Source organism: Rhinatrema bivittatum, chromosome 4 (genome assembly GCF_901001135.1).
Source record: "Rhinatrema bivittatum chromosome 4, aRhiBiv1.1, whole genome shotgun sequence".
Lineage (NCBI taxonomy): Eukaryota > Metazoa > Chordata > Amphibia > Gymnophiona > Rhinatrematidae > Rhinatrema > Rhinatrema bivittatum.
Window position 1 is genome coordinate 291,089,972 of NC_042618.1, and position 14,883 is coordinate 291,104,854.

Consider the following 14,883-nt stretch of genomic DNA (forward strand, 5'->3'; position numbering starts at 1 on the left):
CCAGGATCCCAGTATCTGTGCTAGAAGATTTTCCGGTCTGAGGAAGGCTGCAGTTTTACATAAACTGGTGGCCCAGTCCAACCTTAGATGTAGAGGTCCTCAGCATCATCAAAAAAAGGGTACAAATTAAACTTAATGAGTCTCCTGCCAAATCTGCCTCAGTCCCGTCTTGGAGTCAGTCACCTCACAGAAAGCACTTCTAAAGGAGCTCTCCTGCTTCTCGATTACCAAAGTGGTCAAACCTGTTCCACTATGGCTAAGAGGGTAGCGATTTAACTTTACATATTTCCTGATTCCAAAGAAAACAGAAGGAATCCTTTCCATCCTAGACCTATGGGCCTTGAACAAATCCATCAAAAGAGAAACGTTCAAGATGTTTTCCCTGGACACCTTAATCCCCTTTCTTCAAAAAAGGGAATGGCTATGCTCTCTTTCTCAAGAATGTCTATACTCACGCAGAAATTGTCCCTGGTCACAGAAAATATATCTAATTCATAGTAAGAAACTTTCATCTCCAATATCGCATTGTACCATTTGAGCTAGCGGCTGCCCCATGTGTGTTCATGAAATGCCTGGCAATGATCGTGGCTCACATATGCAGACTGGGGGTGCATGTGTTTCCTTATCTGGTTGTCTGGCTGGTCAAAAGATTATCTTGGGCAGGAGCCATGGAATCAATGCACATGACTTCCCAGGTGTTGGAGTTACTAGGGTTGGTTGTCAACTAACCCAAGTCTCACCTCAGCCCTTCACCTCAACTGAAATTTATCGTAGCTTTGCTAGACATGACTCAGGGGAAATGCCTTCCTTCCACAACAAAGGACCACCACTTTGGCCGCAGTGCAAGAGATCCAGATGAATCAGCAGGCATTAGGCTGCCACATGTTGAGGCTGTTGGGCCTTATTGTATCAATGGTACATGTAATTCCATGGCTCGCCTTTACATGAGAAGAGCCTAATGGAACTTGAGATCTCAGTAGCTGTAAGACATGCAAGATCTATGGGATAGCATTTGGATTATTCAACCACTCAGGGAATCCCTATCCTGGTGGTGGGATAGTTCCAATCTGGTCAGAGGAATCCCTTCCAAATTTCTCCAATCCAAATTTTCTTCATGATGGATATGTCCACTCTGGGTTGGGGAGCTTATGTAGATAGACTCTGCACTCAGGCCTGGAGTTAAATCAGATAAACTTCCTGGAACTCTGTACAATTCGGAATGTTATATGGGTTTTCAGAGATCGGTTGTCCAGCAAAGTTATCCTTGTCCAGATGGACAACCAAGTGGCAATGCAGCAAGCAGGGAGAGGTATAGTCTCATACCTTCTGTGTCAAGAGGCTGTCCAGCTATAGAGCAGGGCCATCTCTTGGGGGATGGTTCTCAGAGATACTTCTCTGGCTAGAGTGGAGAAAATGCTAGCTGACATACTGCATTAGTCCTTGCAACCAATCAAATGGTCCCTGAACTGGGGGATAGTGAACCAGGTCTTCAACTTCTGGGGAATCCATATGATATGCAACTCCTTGGAACAGAAGGTCCAGGCACCAGGTGCATGACAAACTTGCCATAGATGCTTTTGCCTTGTGTTGGAGAAAGGATCTTTAGTTTGCATACTCTCAGATACCACTAGTGGTGAAGGCTTTGTTGAAGCTCAGAGAAGACAAGAGGACTATGACCTTCATAGTCCTCTTGTCTTCTCTGAGCAGGACCGTCGCTAGTTAACAAGAAATTGGAGGGGAGAGGAGTAGATGTAACTCCATTTACAGTAGAAAATGTATGGGAAGAGCTGGAGAAACTGAAAGTGGACAAAGCCATGGGGCCTGATGAGGTTCATCCCAGGATACTGAGGGAGCTCAGAGATGTGCTGCCGGATCCACTGTGTGACCTGTTCAATAGATCCCTGGAAATAGGAGTGGTGCCAAGAGATTGGAGAAGAGCAGTGGTGGTCCCGCTTCACAAGAGTGGGAACAGAGAAGAGACTGGTAACTACAGACCAGTTAGCCTCACTTCGGTGGTGGGAAAAGTAATGGAGTCACTGTTGAAAGAGAGAATAGTGAAATATCTACAGTCGGGAGAATTGCTGGACCAGAGGCAGCATGGATTCACCAGGGGAAGATCCTGTCAGACAAATCCGATTGACTTTTTTGACTGGGTAACCAAGGAGTTGGATCAAGGAAGAGCACTCAATGTCATCTACTTGGATTTCAGCAAAGCTTTTGATACGGTCCCGCACAGGAGACTGGTGAATAAAATGAGAAGCTTAGGAGTGAGTGCTGAGGTGGTGGCCTGGATTGCAAACTGGTTGACGGACAGAAGACAATGTGTGATGATAAATGGCACTCTCTCTCTGAAGAGAGAGCGGTTTTAAGCGGTGTACTGCAAGGATCGGTGTTGGGACCGGTCCTGTTCAATATCTTTGTGAGCGACATTGCAGACAGGCTAGAAGGTAAGATTTGTCTTTTTACGGACGACACTAAGATCTGCAACAGAGTGGACATGCCGGAAGGAGTGGAGAGAATGAGACTGGATTTAAGGAAGCTGGAAGAGTGTTCGAAGATATGGCAGCTGAGATTCAATGCCAAGAAGTGCAGAGTCATGCATATGGGGAGTGGAAATCCAAATGAACTGTATTTGATTGGGGGGGGGAGGCTGATGTGCACGGAGCAGGAGAGAGACCTTGGGGTAATAGTGTCTAATGATCTGAAATCGGTGAAACAATGTGACAAGGCGATAGCTAAAGCCAGAAGAATGCTGGGCTGCATAGAGAGAGGAATATCGAGTAAGAAAAGGGAAGTAATTATCCCCTTGTACAGGTCCTTGGTGAGGCCTCACCTGGAGTACTGTGTTCAGTTCTGGAGCCCGTATCTCCGAAGAGACAGACAAGATGGAGGCGGTCCAGAGAAGGGCGACCAGTCGAATGACTTATGAGGAGAGATTGAAGAATCTAAATATGTACACCCTGGAGGAACAGAGGTGATATGAAAGAGGCTTTCAGATACTTGAAAGGTTTTAATGATCCAAAGACAACGACAAATCTTTTCCATCAGAAAAAAATCAGCAGAACCAGGGGTCACGATTTGAAGCTCCAGGGAGGAAGACTCAGAACCAATGTCAGGAAGTATTTCATCATGGAGAGGGTGGTGGATGCCTGGAATGCCCTTCCGGAGGAAGTGGTGAAGACCAGAACTGTGAAGGACTTCAAAGGGGCGTGGGTAAACACTGTGGATCTATAAAGTCTAGAGGACGTGAATGAAGAGTGGGTGGCTCGCGGGAATGACGGCTACTGCCTTGGAGATAATACCCTTATTCAATAAACATACACACAGTTAATGCGACTCCAACATTGCTCTAAGCTTCAACGGCAAGAGGAAATGTGGAAAAAAGGATTTGCATTCACAAAAAAGCGGGGAGTAGCTTGCTTGTTACGGCGGTTACTACCCCAAACCAAATAAGCCTGATACCACTTTCAACAGCATAGCTCTCTGCTTCAATGGCAGGGGAGAAAGACTGATACTTCACGCATATCCAGCATAGCTCTCTGCTTCAACGGCAGGGGGAATGAAGAAAAGTGGATCTATATACAGACAACCAACAAGGACTGAATTACATAGTCTGGGTTAACAAATAAGCATGGGTGTAGCTTGCTTATTGCAGCGGTTACTACCTCTAACTAATTAAGCTAGATATTTCACTTAGATGCAGTTCCAACACTACTCTCTACATTAATGGTGGGGGTGGAAGGGAAATAGAACCAAAAGGTTACTAAGAGCCAAGAGTAACAGATATGTATGAGAAAAAAAAAAGTGCGAAACATGCTGGGCAGACTGGATGGGCCATTTGGTCTTCTTCTGCCATCATTTCTATGTTTCTATAGCCTCTTTTTTTTTACCAAGACAGGCTGGTTTCTGCTCCCGCAGAGAACAAATCAGGCTGGGGAATTCCCCAGATTGCATCACTCAGGATCAAGGCAGGTTTCACCATCCCAACCTCAAGTCCTTGTCACTCACTGCTTGGATGTTAAGAGGTTGATTCTGCATTCCCTTCATTTGTCTGAAGATGTGTCTCAAGTGTTTAGCTTCAAAAAAGGATTCCACTAGAAAGTCCTATGGATTTAAGTGGAGGTTGCATGGTATGAGCAAAAGACCCTAGATCAGGGTGGCCAACTCCCATCCTCAAGAACCACAAACAGGACAGATTTTCAGGATACCCCAATGAATATGCGTGAGATGGATTTGTATGCACTGCCTCCAACTCTATCTCACACATATTCATTATGGATATCCTGAAAACCAGGCCTGTTTGTGGTTCTTGAAGACCAGAGTTAGCCACCCTTGCCCCCCACAAAAACTGCTTCATTACCTTCTACACCTGTGTGAAACTGGTCTCAAGACCAGTTCTGAGAGTGCACCTTAGTGCAATTGGCACATACCATCATGTTGAATGTAAACCACTCTCTATACAGCCTTTAAGTGTGTTTCATGTGAGGTCTGGTTCATTTGAAGTCTAATATCAGACCTCCTGTCGTGTCCTGGGACCTCATGGTTTTATTCCAGCTGATGAAAGCTCCCTTTGACCCAGTGCACTCCTGTGACTTAAAATACCAGACATTAAAAGTTGCATTTTGGTGGCAGTCCCTTTGGCGTGCATGGTCAGTGAGCTTCAGGCTCTAGTCACTTAGCCACTTTGTACCATGTTTTTACCAAATAGGGTGATCACTCATCCTGAGTTCATGCTTAAGATGATGTCGGAATGTCATCTTAATTAGTCAATTGTCCTTCCAACATATTTCCCCAGGCCACATGTTCACCAAGGACTACAAGAGAGCCTTGGTCTTCTACCTGGAGCAAACTGAAGCCCATAGAAGTTCACCCAACTTTTTCTTTTGATGCGAACAAGCTGGGTATCTCTGATGCCAAACAGATTATATCTAATTGGCTAGCAAATTTCATCTCCTTCTGTTATGCCCATGTGGGGATGAATCTGGTAGGCCATGTCAAGGCTCATTCTGGCCAAGCAATGGCAGTATTGGTGGGTCATTACAATCCATCCCCATTGAGAAGATCTGCAAGACTCATTCATATCTTATTACTGTCTGGATACGGATAGCTGACGTGACAGTAGGTTTGGCCAATCTGTTCTTCAGAATTTGTTTGAGGTGAGAACCCAATTCTCCTGCCTAGAGCCCATTGTTTTTGTTTTTGGGTAGCCACCATTGGTTAAGAATAAAATACAAAAGAAAGCTCATTTCCCACAAAAACATTGTTCTTGCACCCATTAACACTGGTTTTGTTGTCTCCCTTTTTCCATTGGGAACAGCCTTTAGCTAGGGATTCCCCATGTTTGAGGACTGCCATCCTGCTTGTCCTTGGGGGGGGGAGAAGCAAATTTGCTTTTCTTTGACAGGTGTTAGAGGACAGCAGGATGTCAGTCTTTGTAAAACTCACCTACCTTCCCAGTGGAGTTGGTTTCTCCAACATTTAATTTCATTCTTTGCTAAATAAGAGACTGAAGGGACCCACATGTGGATGCATGGTTTAATGGCATGCTGTGAGCATGCCCAATGAGGCTCAGTCAAAATTTTGGAAACTTTTCATAGTTTTTCCATGCCAGGCTCCATCGGTTGATGTCACCCATATGTGATGACTGACATCCTGCTATCCTCAGAGAACGCTTATTACAGGTAAGCAACTCTGCTTTCTGCAAGCTACCTACATTCTGGATGATTGTCAACACATTAGCAGGTCACCTCAGCAGGGTCTTTTGCCCTCACTACTACATCAGTCAGTAACTGATAGATTTTTGGGGGCATTCTTCTCTTCATGTCAGAGGAAGTCAGAAAAGTGAAAAGATCTTGTTTCATTGTTCCAAGCAAACTCAGGTCCGCTCAGGACACTTTTTTGCTCTCCTGGAATGCAGATCTTATGTATGCTTTTCTACAAATTCTGCTGATAGCCAAGACAGTGTAAAAAGTACTCAGACCGGGCCCGTCTGATATGTATTGCATCAGCATAGCCTAACGAGTATGGTTTTGTACCTAATACAACTAGCCATCAGCCACTCTGATCCTCTAGGGATCAATCCATCTTTATTGACTTGGGAGAAGTGTCATCTGTATTATCCAAACTACCTCCTCTCTTTCAGCTTGACATGCTGAATGTTGAGCACCTGCTGATCACATCCCTTTTCTTTCCTAAGGAAGTTGAAGACATACTAGTATCTGCCAGAAAGCCCTCAACTAGAAGGGCTTACAGTTTTAAATGGAAATGATTCTCATACTGGTGTCAATGAAGCTCCCTGGACCCATTCACATGCAAACCATGGGAGCTGATTCAAGTCTTACTCCATCTTTCCTTAGTACCTCATTAGTCAAGGTGAATCTCAGTGCCATAACTCAGTGTCTGCCATGTTCAGGTAGAAGATAAACTGATTTCCACGCATCCTTTAGTGTTAGTTTATGAAAGGCCTGTGGCATACTAAATGTCCAGTGGCCAAATTTCCTGTTCCATGGGATCTTAATGTCATTCTGGCGCAGCTAATGAAGCCACCCTTTGAGCCACTGAAGTTGGCTTCTTTGAAGTTTCTCACATGGAAAGTAGTATTCCTTCTTGTGATCACATCAGCCAGAGGAGTTGGTGAGCTTCAGGCATTGGTTCATTCTATGCAATTCTTCCACAATTGGGTGGGTGCTGAGCACCACTCTGTTTCTACCAAACGTTATGTTCGGGATACAATGCTAAATTTATATGAAAATCTGTTCTTTCCAAGGTCACATGCACATACAAGTGAGAAAGCCCTTCATTCCTTAGACTATAAGAGAATCTTGACTTAATACCAAAAGAGAATTCAGCCACATCATCAGCCTCACAATTATTTATCTCTAATGATCCTAACAGACTGGGCATAGCGATTGCCAAATGTACTTGGTTCACTTGGCTAGCAGTCTGTATTATGCATTGTTGTACACTCACTGGCCTCCAGATTGAGGACTCTGTTAAGACTCAACAAGTGACAGCTGTGGCTACATCAGTGACTTATTTGTGAACCGTGCCTATCGAAGACATCTGCAAAGCTGCAGTTGATACCAGTACACACCTTCACATCCCATTATTGTCTGGACAGTCTTTCAAGTAACTGTAAATTTGGGAAAACAATTTTGCTTAGCTTGTTCATCCAATAGTCTACTTTCCAAATTGGGGTCCAGGTTGCTTTTTTCATAAGTGCTCTCTGCAACCCTCAGCTTTGGATTCCCCACATGTCATGGTTAATTCAGCCCTGCTTGTTGACAGAGAAACTAAATTTGCTTACTGTAAATGGTATTCTTCATAAACAGCAAGATGAATTAGCCATGCTAAATACCTGTTTGGCTCCCTGGAAAGCCAAACTTTGCTCCAAAATTGACTGAGGGGCTCACAAGCTAACACCTGCATGAGAACTCCTGCACATGCTCAGTAGAAAAAATAAAAAGGTCCATTCAGCATCATCAAAAGACATCAGCCATGTGTCATGGCTAATTCAACCTACTGTCTACAGAGAATATTTACAGTAAATAAACTTGCTAATGCTTTTTACCTATAAAAGAGTTGTCCAGTATCTGGATTGGAAATTGTGCTTATAGTGGGAATGTAGTGCATACACAATTGAGGAATGAACTTTGATATCAGTTTGTTTTCCTTCTTGTCTCAGCTTTTTTCTTATTCATGATGGTTTTTTGTACTTCAGTCTATTGATGCTGCTATTTTCCATTTCTAACTCTTTTTAACTTGTCTTTCTGCATTACAGAAATTGGAATGGGATTAACAGGCTTTGGGGTGTTTTTCCTGTTTTTTGGAATGATTCTCTTTTTTGATAAAGCACTCCTGGCAATTGGAAATGTAAGTTATCATCATGCATGTCTGTTTTATTCCATAGTGAATGAAAACATAGTTCATGTATTTGGTAAATCTGCTTGAGCTTTTGAATTTTAAAATGTTATTTTCCTCAAACTATCAACTTGTTGTCTGACTTGATTCTTCTGTTAATCTTCATATTCGTTCTCTTTTATGCAAAACTAATTATGTAATTACATTAAAGAAGGTCTTCACATTTAGCTGCTTTGATACCCTGATCTTTAATTTATAAACATTACTCTCTAAAAATATAAAATAAAGCATTAGAAAATAATATTTTTAACCTTTCTGGTACAAAGTATGTAAAGAATGCCTTGTGGTTATATCATAGTCTTTCATCTGTGTGTGACCTCATATTAGAGACAAAAGTGGAAGAGTATATGGGCATGTGCTTTGGAAGATTTTGGTATTGTATCCTGGTGGTACATGTGAAGTTTCATGCCTGTCAATGCCATCTATCCAGTCTTTTGACATATGAGAGCAAGGACTGGCGCAGAGAGCTTCTGGTCATCACCCTGAGAAAAAAACACTGGATGAGATAGAGCAACTTTGAAAACATAGAACAAAAGCTGGCATTGACAGCAGCAAGACACAAACTCACTGCTAGCAGGTACCGATGACTTGTCAGAGATATAGATGTGAGTTCAGAGATCACAGCATGCTTACAAGAACACAGCTCACATTGATATGTTCTCCAAGTGAGAGTACACCTTTTATAGTAGTTAGTTGGGCCTCAGTTTGTTTCCTGGACCAAAACTTTGTTCACTAGGGCTGGGGATTCTAGGTAGTCAGTATTCACAGCTCCTAGGGGAAGGAAACCTTGTCCATTTGTCATAGGATAGTCTCCCTGAGTCAGATGTTTGGAAGAAGAACTCAGCATTTCTATCCTTCCCAGAGATGTTAGGATGATGTTTTACATGCTTTATTTATAATTACAAGTGACAGTTTGCTTTCAGTTAGGTCTGCTGGTTACAGGCTCTTTCATTACCTCGGACAGCAGGGCATTTAACCAAACAGTTAAAAATCTCAGCTCCAAGCTTATTTGACTCTACACTACAGCACTCAGGGCTTTTAACCTGTCCCTTGCCAGCTTCCTAACAGCTGGCTGCCCCTGATTTATCAAGCGAATAGAGATTCTAATGGCATGGCTTATTCTCTGACTCCTAGTCCCTGTCCAAAACCTCATCCTTCCTGGCATCCTAAATCTTTTTTTCAACTCTCCTCTCACCATGAGCAGTTTAGCTGAAGCTTCCCCAATTGGTTTCAAGTAACTAATTGAATTACCAGTTCAAACTACCTGAGAACTATACCTTTTCAGAAGATGTTTCTGAAATATGCCATATTGGTTTAGACTAAGGGTCCATCAAGCTCAACATCCTGTTTCCAACAGTGGCCAATCCAAGTCACAAGTACCTGGCAAGTACCCAAACATTAAATAGATCTCAAGCTACTGTTGCTTATTAATTAATAGCAGTTTATGGATTTTTCCTCTAGGAACTTATCCAAACCTTTTTTAAATCCAGTACACTAACTGCCTAACCACATCAGCTGCCAATGAATTCCAGAGCTTAATTATGTACTGAGTGGGCTGCTGACATTTCCTGCAATTGGAGAGCCCAGTTGTTGTGAGCTCTTTAAACTTTTTTTTTCTTACCTGACTGACGTCTGAGGGAGTGCCTGAGAGGAGAGAGACGCCTACAAAACCGGCATCTGGGCAGCGCCCCACCGCCAAAGCCGTGCACACCTAAGGGGTGCACGGCTTTGTTCAGCTTAGTTCGGATTAGCAAGGATTTGCTAGGAGAGTATTGCCTATTGGAGGTTCAGCAGCCCCGGGAAATTGGAGATAAACAAGGAATTTTGTGTCAGAACTGCAAGCAGAAAAGGTTAGAATTACTATAACTTTTTACTTTATAAGAAGTGGCTTTCTTCCTCTTGGTAATGCCACACACCAAGAGGAAGGCAAAATTGAGAGAATTTTCCTCTACTCCTAATGCAAGTTCAAATCAGCCAACTATTCAAGACTGCTTTGCAAAGGTTCCCCTGATAACATCAGGAAGTGATGTCGCAGGAGGTTTAAACCAGGAGCCAGGGGATAAACCTCCAGACATATGAAACATCTTTAAGCCCTGGTGCACCAGCAACACCAGAGCCTCCAACCGGAAAAAGAGAGGGAGAGCTTTTGTTCGAGGACCTCAAATTAAGTATGGATTTCACATCACCTTGTAATCAGAGGGGAGCAGTAAGGTCATCTTGCTCCTCGGAGAACCCTGAAAGGCTGGGTTCCAGAGAACAAGGTGCTGAGTCTTTATTACAACATGATGAGCCCGGGAAGGCTCCAATGGAGGAAAGAAGTGAAAGAAATCAAGTAAGAACCATGACAGATTTATCATTTATTACACCTAAGAAATTTTCCATGGAAGAACTTGGAGTCATGATAATATCGATGCAAAAGTCTATTAATAATTTAACAACGATTGAGCAAGAGGCTTTGAATAACAAAAAGGTTTTGCAGACTAGGGTTGAAAAATTAGATAATTCAGTAAATACCTTAGAGGCTAAAATTGTTGAAGTAGAAAAAATACAGGGTAATTTAATCAGATCAGAAAAGCTGCATTTAGATAATTTGATTTTCTAACTGTTCAATCTTAAGAACTCCAATCTTAGGATACTGAATTTTCCTAGGACACGTTTGATTTCCCCTAAGGATTTATTCAAAAGTTATATGATAAATATATTAAGATACACAGAGGGGCGGATTTTAAATGCCCTGCGCGCGCCGTCGCACCTATTGGGGTAGATTTTCAAAAAGCGCGCCTTCGCATACTTTTGTTGGCGCATCAGGCGCAAACAAAAGTACGCTGGATTTTAGTAGATACGCGCGTATCCGCTAAAATCCTGGATCGGCGCGCGCAAGGCTGCAGATTTCGTGTAGCCGGCGCGCGCCGAGCCGTGCAGCCTGCCACTGTTCCCTCCGAGGCCGCTCCGAAATCGGAGCGGCCTCGGAGGGAACTCGCTTTCGCCCTCCCTTCACCTTCCCCTCCCTTCCTCTATTTAACCCACCCCCCCCCGGCCCTATCTAGACCCCCCCCCTACCTTTGTCGGGGGATTTACGCCTCCCGGAGGGAGAAGTAAATCCCCGCGCGCCAGCGGGCCTCTAGCGCACCGAGATGGGACCTGGGGGCGGTTCCGAAGGGCGCGGCCACGCCCCCGGACCGCCCCGGGCCTAAACCACGCCCCCGAAACGCAGCGTCCCGCCCCCAAAACGCAGCGCCGATCCGACACGCCCCCCTCGAAAAACCCCGGGACTTACGAGAGTCCCGGGGCTCTGTGCGCGCCGGTAGGCCTATGGAACATAGGCGCACCGGCGCGCAAGGCCCTGCTCGCGTAAATCCGGGCGGATTTACGCAAGCAGGGCTCTTAAAATCCGCCCCATTTTGCATAGGCCGCCGGCGCGCGCAGAGCCCCGGGACGCGCGTTAGTCCCGGGGTTTTTAAAAAGGGGCGTGGCAGGGGCGTGACAGAATGACGTGGTGTATTGGGGGCGGCGACGTGGGGCGTGGTTTCGGCCTGGGGGCGTGGCCGCGGCCTCCGGACCAGCCCCCGGGACCGGAACACGGAGCGGGGCAGCCGACCGGCGCGCGCAGACTTACATCTGCTTTTCGCAGGCGTAAATCGTGGAATAAAAGTAAGGGGGGGGTTAGATAGGGCCGGGGGGGTGGGTTAGGTAGGGGAAGGGAGGGGAAGGTGGGGGGAGGGCGAAAGAAAGTTCCCTCCGAGGCCGCTCTGAAATCGGAGCGGCCTCGGAGGGAACAGGCAGTGTGCGCTGGGCTCGGCGCTCCAGCGTACTTTTGTTTGCGCCTGGTGAGCGAACAAAAGTACGCGATCGCGCAATTTTTTAAAATCTACCCTAGAGACTGCAATACCTGCAGTCTCTAGAATATATTATACTTCTCCACTTCAGAAAGAAGATAATATTCAAGATCAAGGACAGGCAAGTCAAATTGGATAGTAATCTGAATCTTACAGAATTAATAGAAAAATCTTTTGAGGTGAATATTAGTACACGTGCTACCCTCATAGTACAATTTTCATTTGTATGGGAGAGAGACCAAGTTTTAAGATCATATTTTAGATATCAAAATAGTAACTTTCATGGTCAGAATGTCAGGATATTTCCAGACATTGCCCGAGATACCCAAGTTAGAAGAAAATAATTTTTACAAATGAGAACAGAAGTATTGCAAAGAGGGGCTAAATTTATTTTGAGGTTTCCTTGCGATTGTATTGTTATATTTCAAGATGTAAAATATATATTTAATCAACCGGAACAACTGCATTCTTATTTGAATTCAAATTCTTAGATTCTCCATTGAATTATCAGCTGGTAGAAATTAGTTAGTCGGGGAAAGACACAAATTTGTATAAATATTGTATTGCAAGTGTACAACTGCTCTTAGTTTCTTATCTCCAAAATCCTAATTATCTTATGTTGTAATTCTTAGATAAAATACACTGAATGTTAATATAAATTTGTGGAGATATAATTGCTATTTGAATATTCTGTATATCATTTGTGTATTGTATCTGAAGATATGTAAAAACATTTTTAAAAATTAAAAAAAAAACAAACTATGTACTGAGTGAAAAATAATTTTCTTTGATTTGTTTTAAATACGCTGCTTGCTAACTTCATGGAGTGCCCCCTAGTCCTTCTATTATCTGAGAGAGTAAATAACCAAATTACATTAACCTGTTCAAGTCCTTTCAAGATTTTGTAGACCTCTTATCATATCCCCCCTCAGTTGTCTCTTCTCCAAACTGAAAAGCCGTAACTTCTTTAGCCTTTTGTCATAAGGGAGCCGTTCTATACCCCTTATCATTTTGGTCACCCCTTCTCTGCACTTTCTCCAGTGCAACTATATCTCTTTTTAGATGTAGTGACCAGATTTGCACACAGTGTTCAAGGTGTGGTCTCACTACGGAGCAATACAGAGGTATTATGACATCCACAGTTTTATTTGCCATTCCCTTCCTAATAATTCCTAATAATTGCTTTTTTGACTGCCACAGCACACTGAACTGACTATTTCAATGTATTATCCACTATGACACCTAGATCTCTTTCCTGGGTGGTAGCTCCTAAGATGGAACCTAACATTGTGTAACCACAGCAAGGGTTATTTTTCCCTATATGCATTACTTTGCACTTGTCCACATTAAATTTTATCTGCCATATGAAAGCCTAATCTTCCAGCTTCACAAGGTCCTCCTGCAATTTATCACAATCTGCTTCTGATTTAACCACTCTGCATAATTTTGTGTCATCCACAAATGTGATCCCTCACTTGTCATACCCCTTTCCAGATCATTTATAAGCATATTAAAAAGCACAGATCCCTGATGCACTCCACTGTTTACCTTTTTGCACTGTGAAAACAGACCATTTAATCCTACTCTCTGTTTCCTGTCTTTTAATCAGTTTGCAATCCACAAAAGGACATCTCCTTCTATCCCAAGCCTTCTGTCTGTACAATGGAGAGTTGCTCTTCGAAAGGAATCTGGATTAGAACTACTTCAGGTTCAGCCTCTGGACCAAACTCCTTTTCTTGCACCACTTCGCACACTGGTGCCTCCAATTTCTTCAGGAGATTCACATAGTAGACCTGAGTTTACTTCCGTTTATCCAGCTGGGCTATTTTATCATCTACAGACCCAGTTTTCTCTAAGATTTCATAAGGGCCATGTCAACGGGCTAACAACTTGCTTTATGAAGATGGGAGAATAAGGACTCTGTCCCCTTGTTGGAATACTCTTTGAACCATGGGGTGATTATATCTTACACCCAGATAATGAGGTCGACTAGGTTCTGACCTGGATTCAGTTCCAATTCCCAGGTCTTGCCAGCTATGTCCAAAATTCCCCTTGTTCTCCTCCAATACAGTAACTCAAAAGGTGAAAATACATCAAGCTCTGGGATACTTCGCAGAGTGTAAACAGCACATAGGGTAGTAACGAGTCCCAATTCTTGCATCTTCCAACACAAACTTTCTCAAAATTTGTTTGAGCATCTTCTTGAAGCATTCAACAAGGCCATCCATCTGCAGATGATACACTGAGATACACAGAGTCTTTACCTTGAGCAAGGTGCAGAGCTTTTTCATTACCTTGGAAATGAATGAGGTGCCTTAATCAGTTAGGATTTCCTTGGGCAGCCAAAGTTGGGGGGAAAAAATCTCCATTAAGGCAGATGCCACTATCTGGGTCTTTATGTTCCATAAATGTACTACTTCCTGATATTGTGTGGCATAGTCGAATAACTAAGATGTACTTATTTCCCCAGGCAGATCTTTCTGAAGGCCCTACTAAGAACATAAGAAAAGAAGACTATGCCAGACCAAAGGTCCTTTAAGCCCAATATCCTGCTTCTAACAGTGGCCAATCGAGGTCACAAGTACCTCACAGAATCCCAAGGAGTAGAGAGATTCCATGCTGCTTATACCAGGGATAAGAAGTGGAATTCTGCAACTCCACCTTTAATAATGGTTTATGAACTTTTCCTCCAGGAAGTTATCCAAACCTTTTTTAAAGGCAACTACACTAATGTTTCACCACATCCTTTGGCAACGAATTCTAGAGCTTAATTGGCATTGAGTAAAAAAATATTTTCTCTTATTAGTTTTAAGTGTATCACCTCCATAACTTCATTATGGGGCGGATTTTCAGAGCCCTGCTCGCCGGTGAGCCTATTTTACATAGGCCTACCGGCGCGTGCAGAGCCCTGGGACTCGCGTAAGTCCCGGGGTTTTCGGAGGGGGCGTGTCGGGGGCGGGACCGAGCGCAGCGGCGTTTTCGGGGCGTGTTGGCAGCGTTTTGGGGGCGGGTACGGGGGCGTGGCTACGGCCTGGGGCGGTCCGGGGGCGTGGCCGCGCCCTCCGTACCCGCCCCCAGGTCGCGTCCCGGTGCGCAAGAGGCCTGCTGGCGCGCGGGGATTTACGCC

General features: G+C 43.9%; 1 protein-coding gene across 2 annotated transcripts in view; it reads left to right on the forward strand.

Moving 5' to 3' along the window:
- The window catches only part of GOLT1B (golgi transport 1B), a 129,623-nt gene that overhangs the window by 47,140 nt on the left and 67,600 nt on the right, over nt 1-14,883 (forward strand). For both annotated transcript variants that reach the window (XM_029600185.1, XM_029600184.1), the window contains one exon: nt 7,781-7,872. In XM_029600185.1, coding sequence (XP_029456045.1) covers nt 7,789-7,872 — 84 coding nt within the window. In that variant the 5' untranslated portion in view covers nt 7,781-7,788. The remainder of the gene's footprint in view (nt 1-7,780; nt 7,873-14,883) is intronic.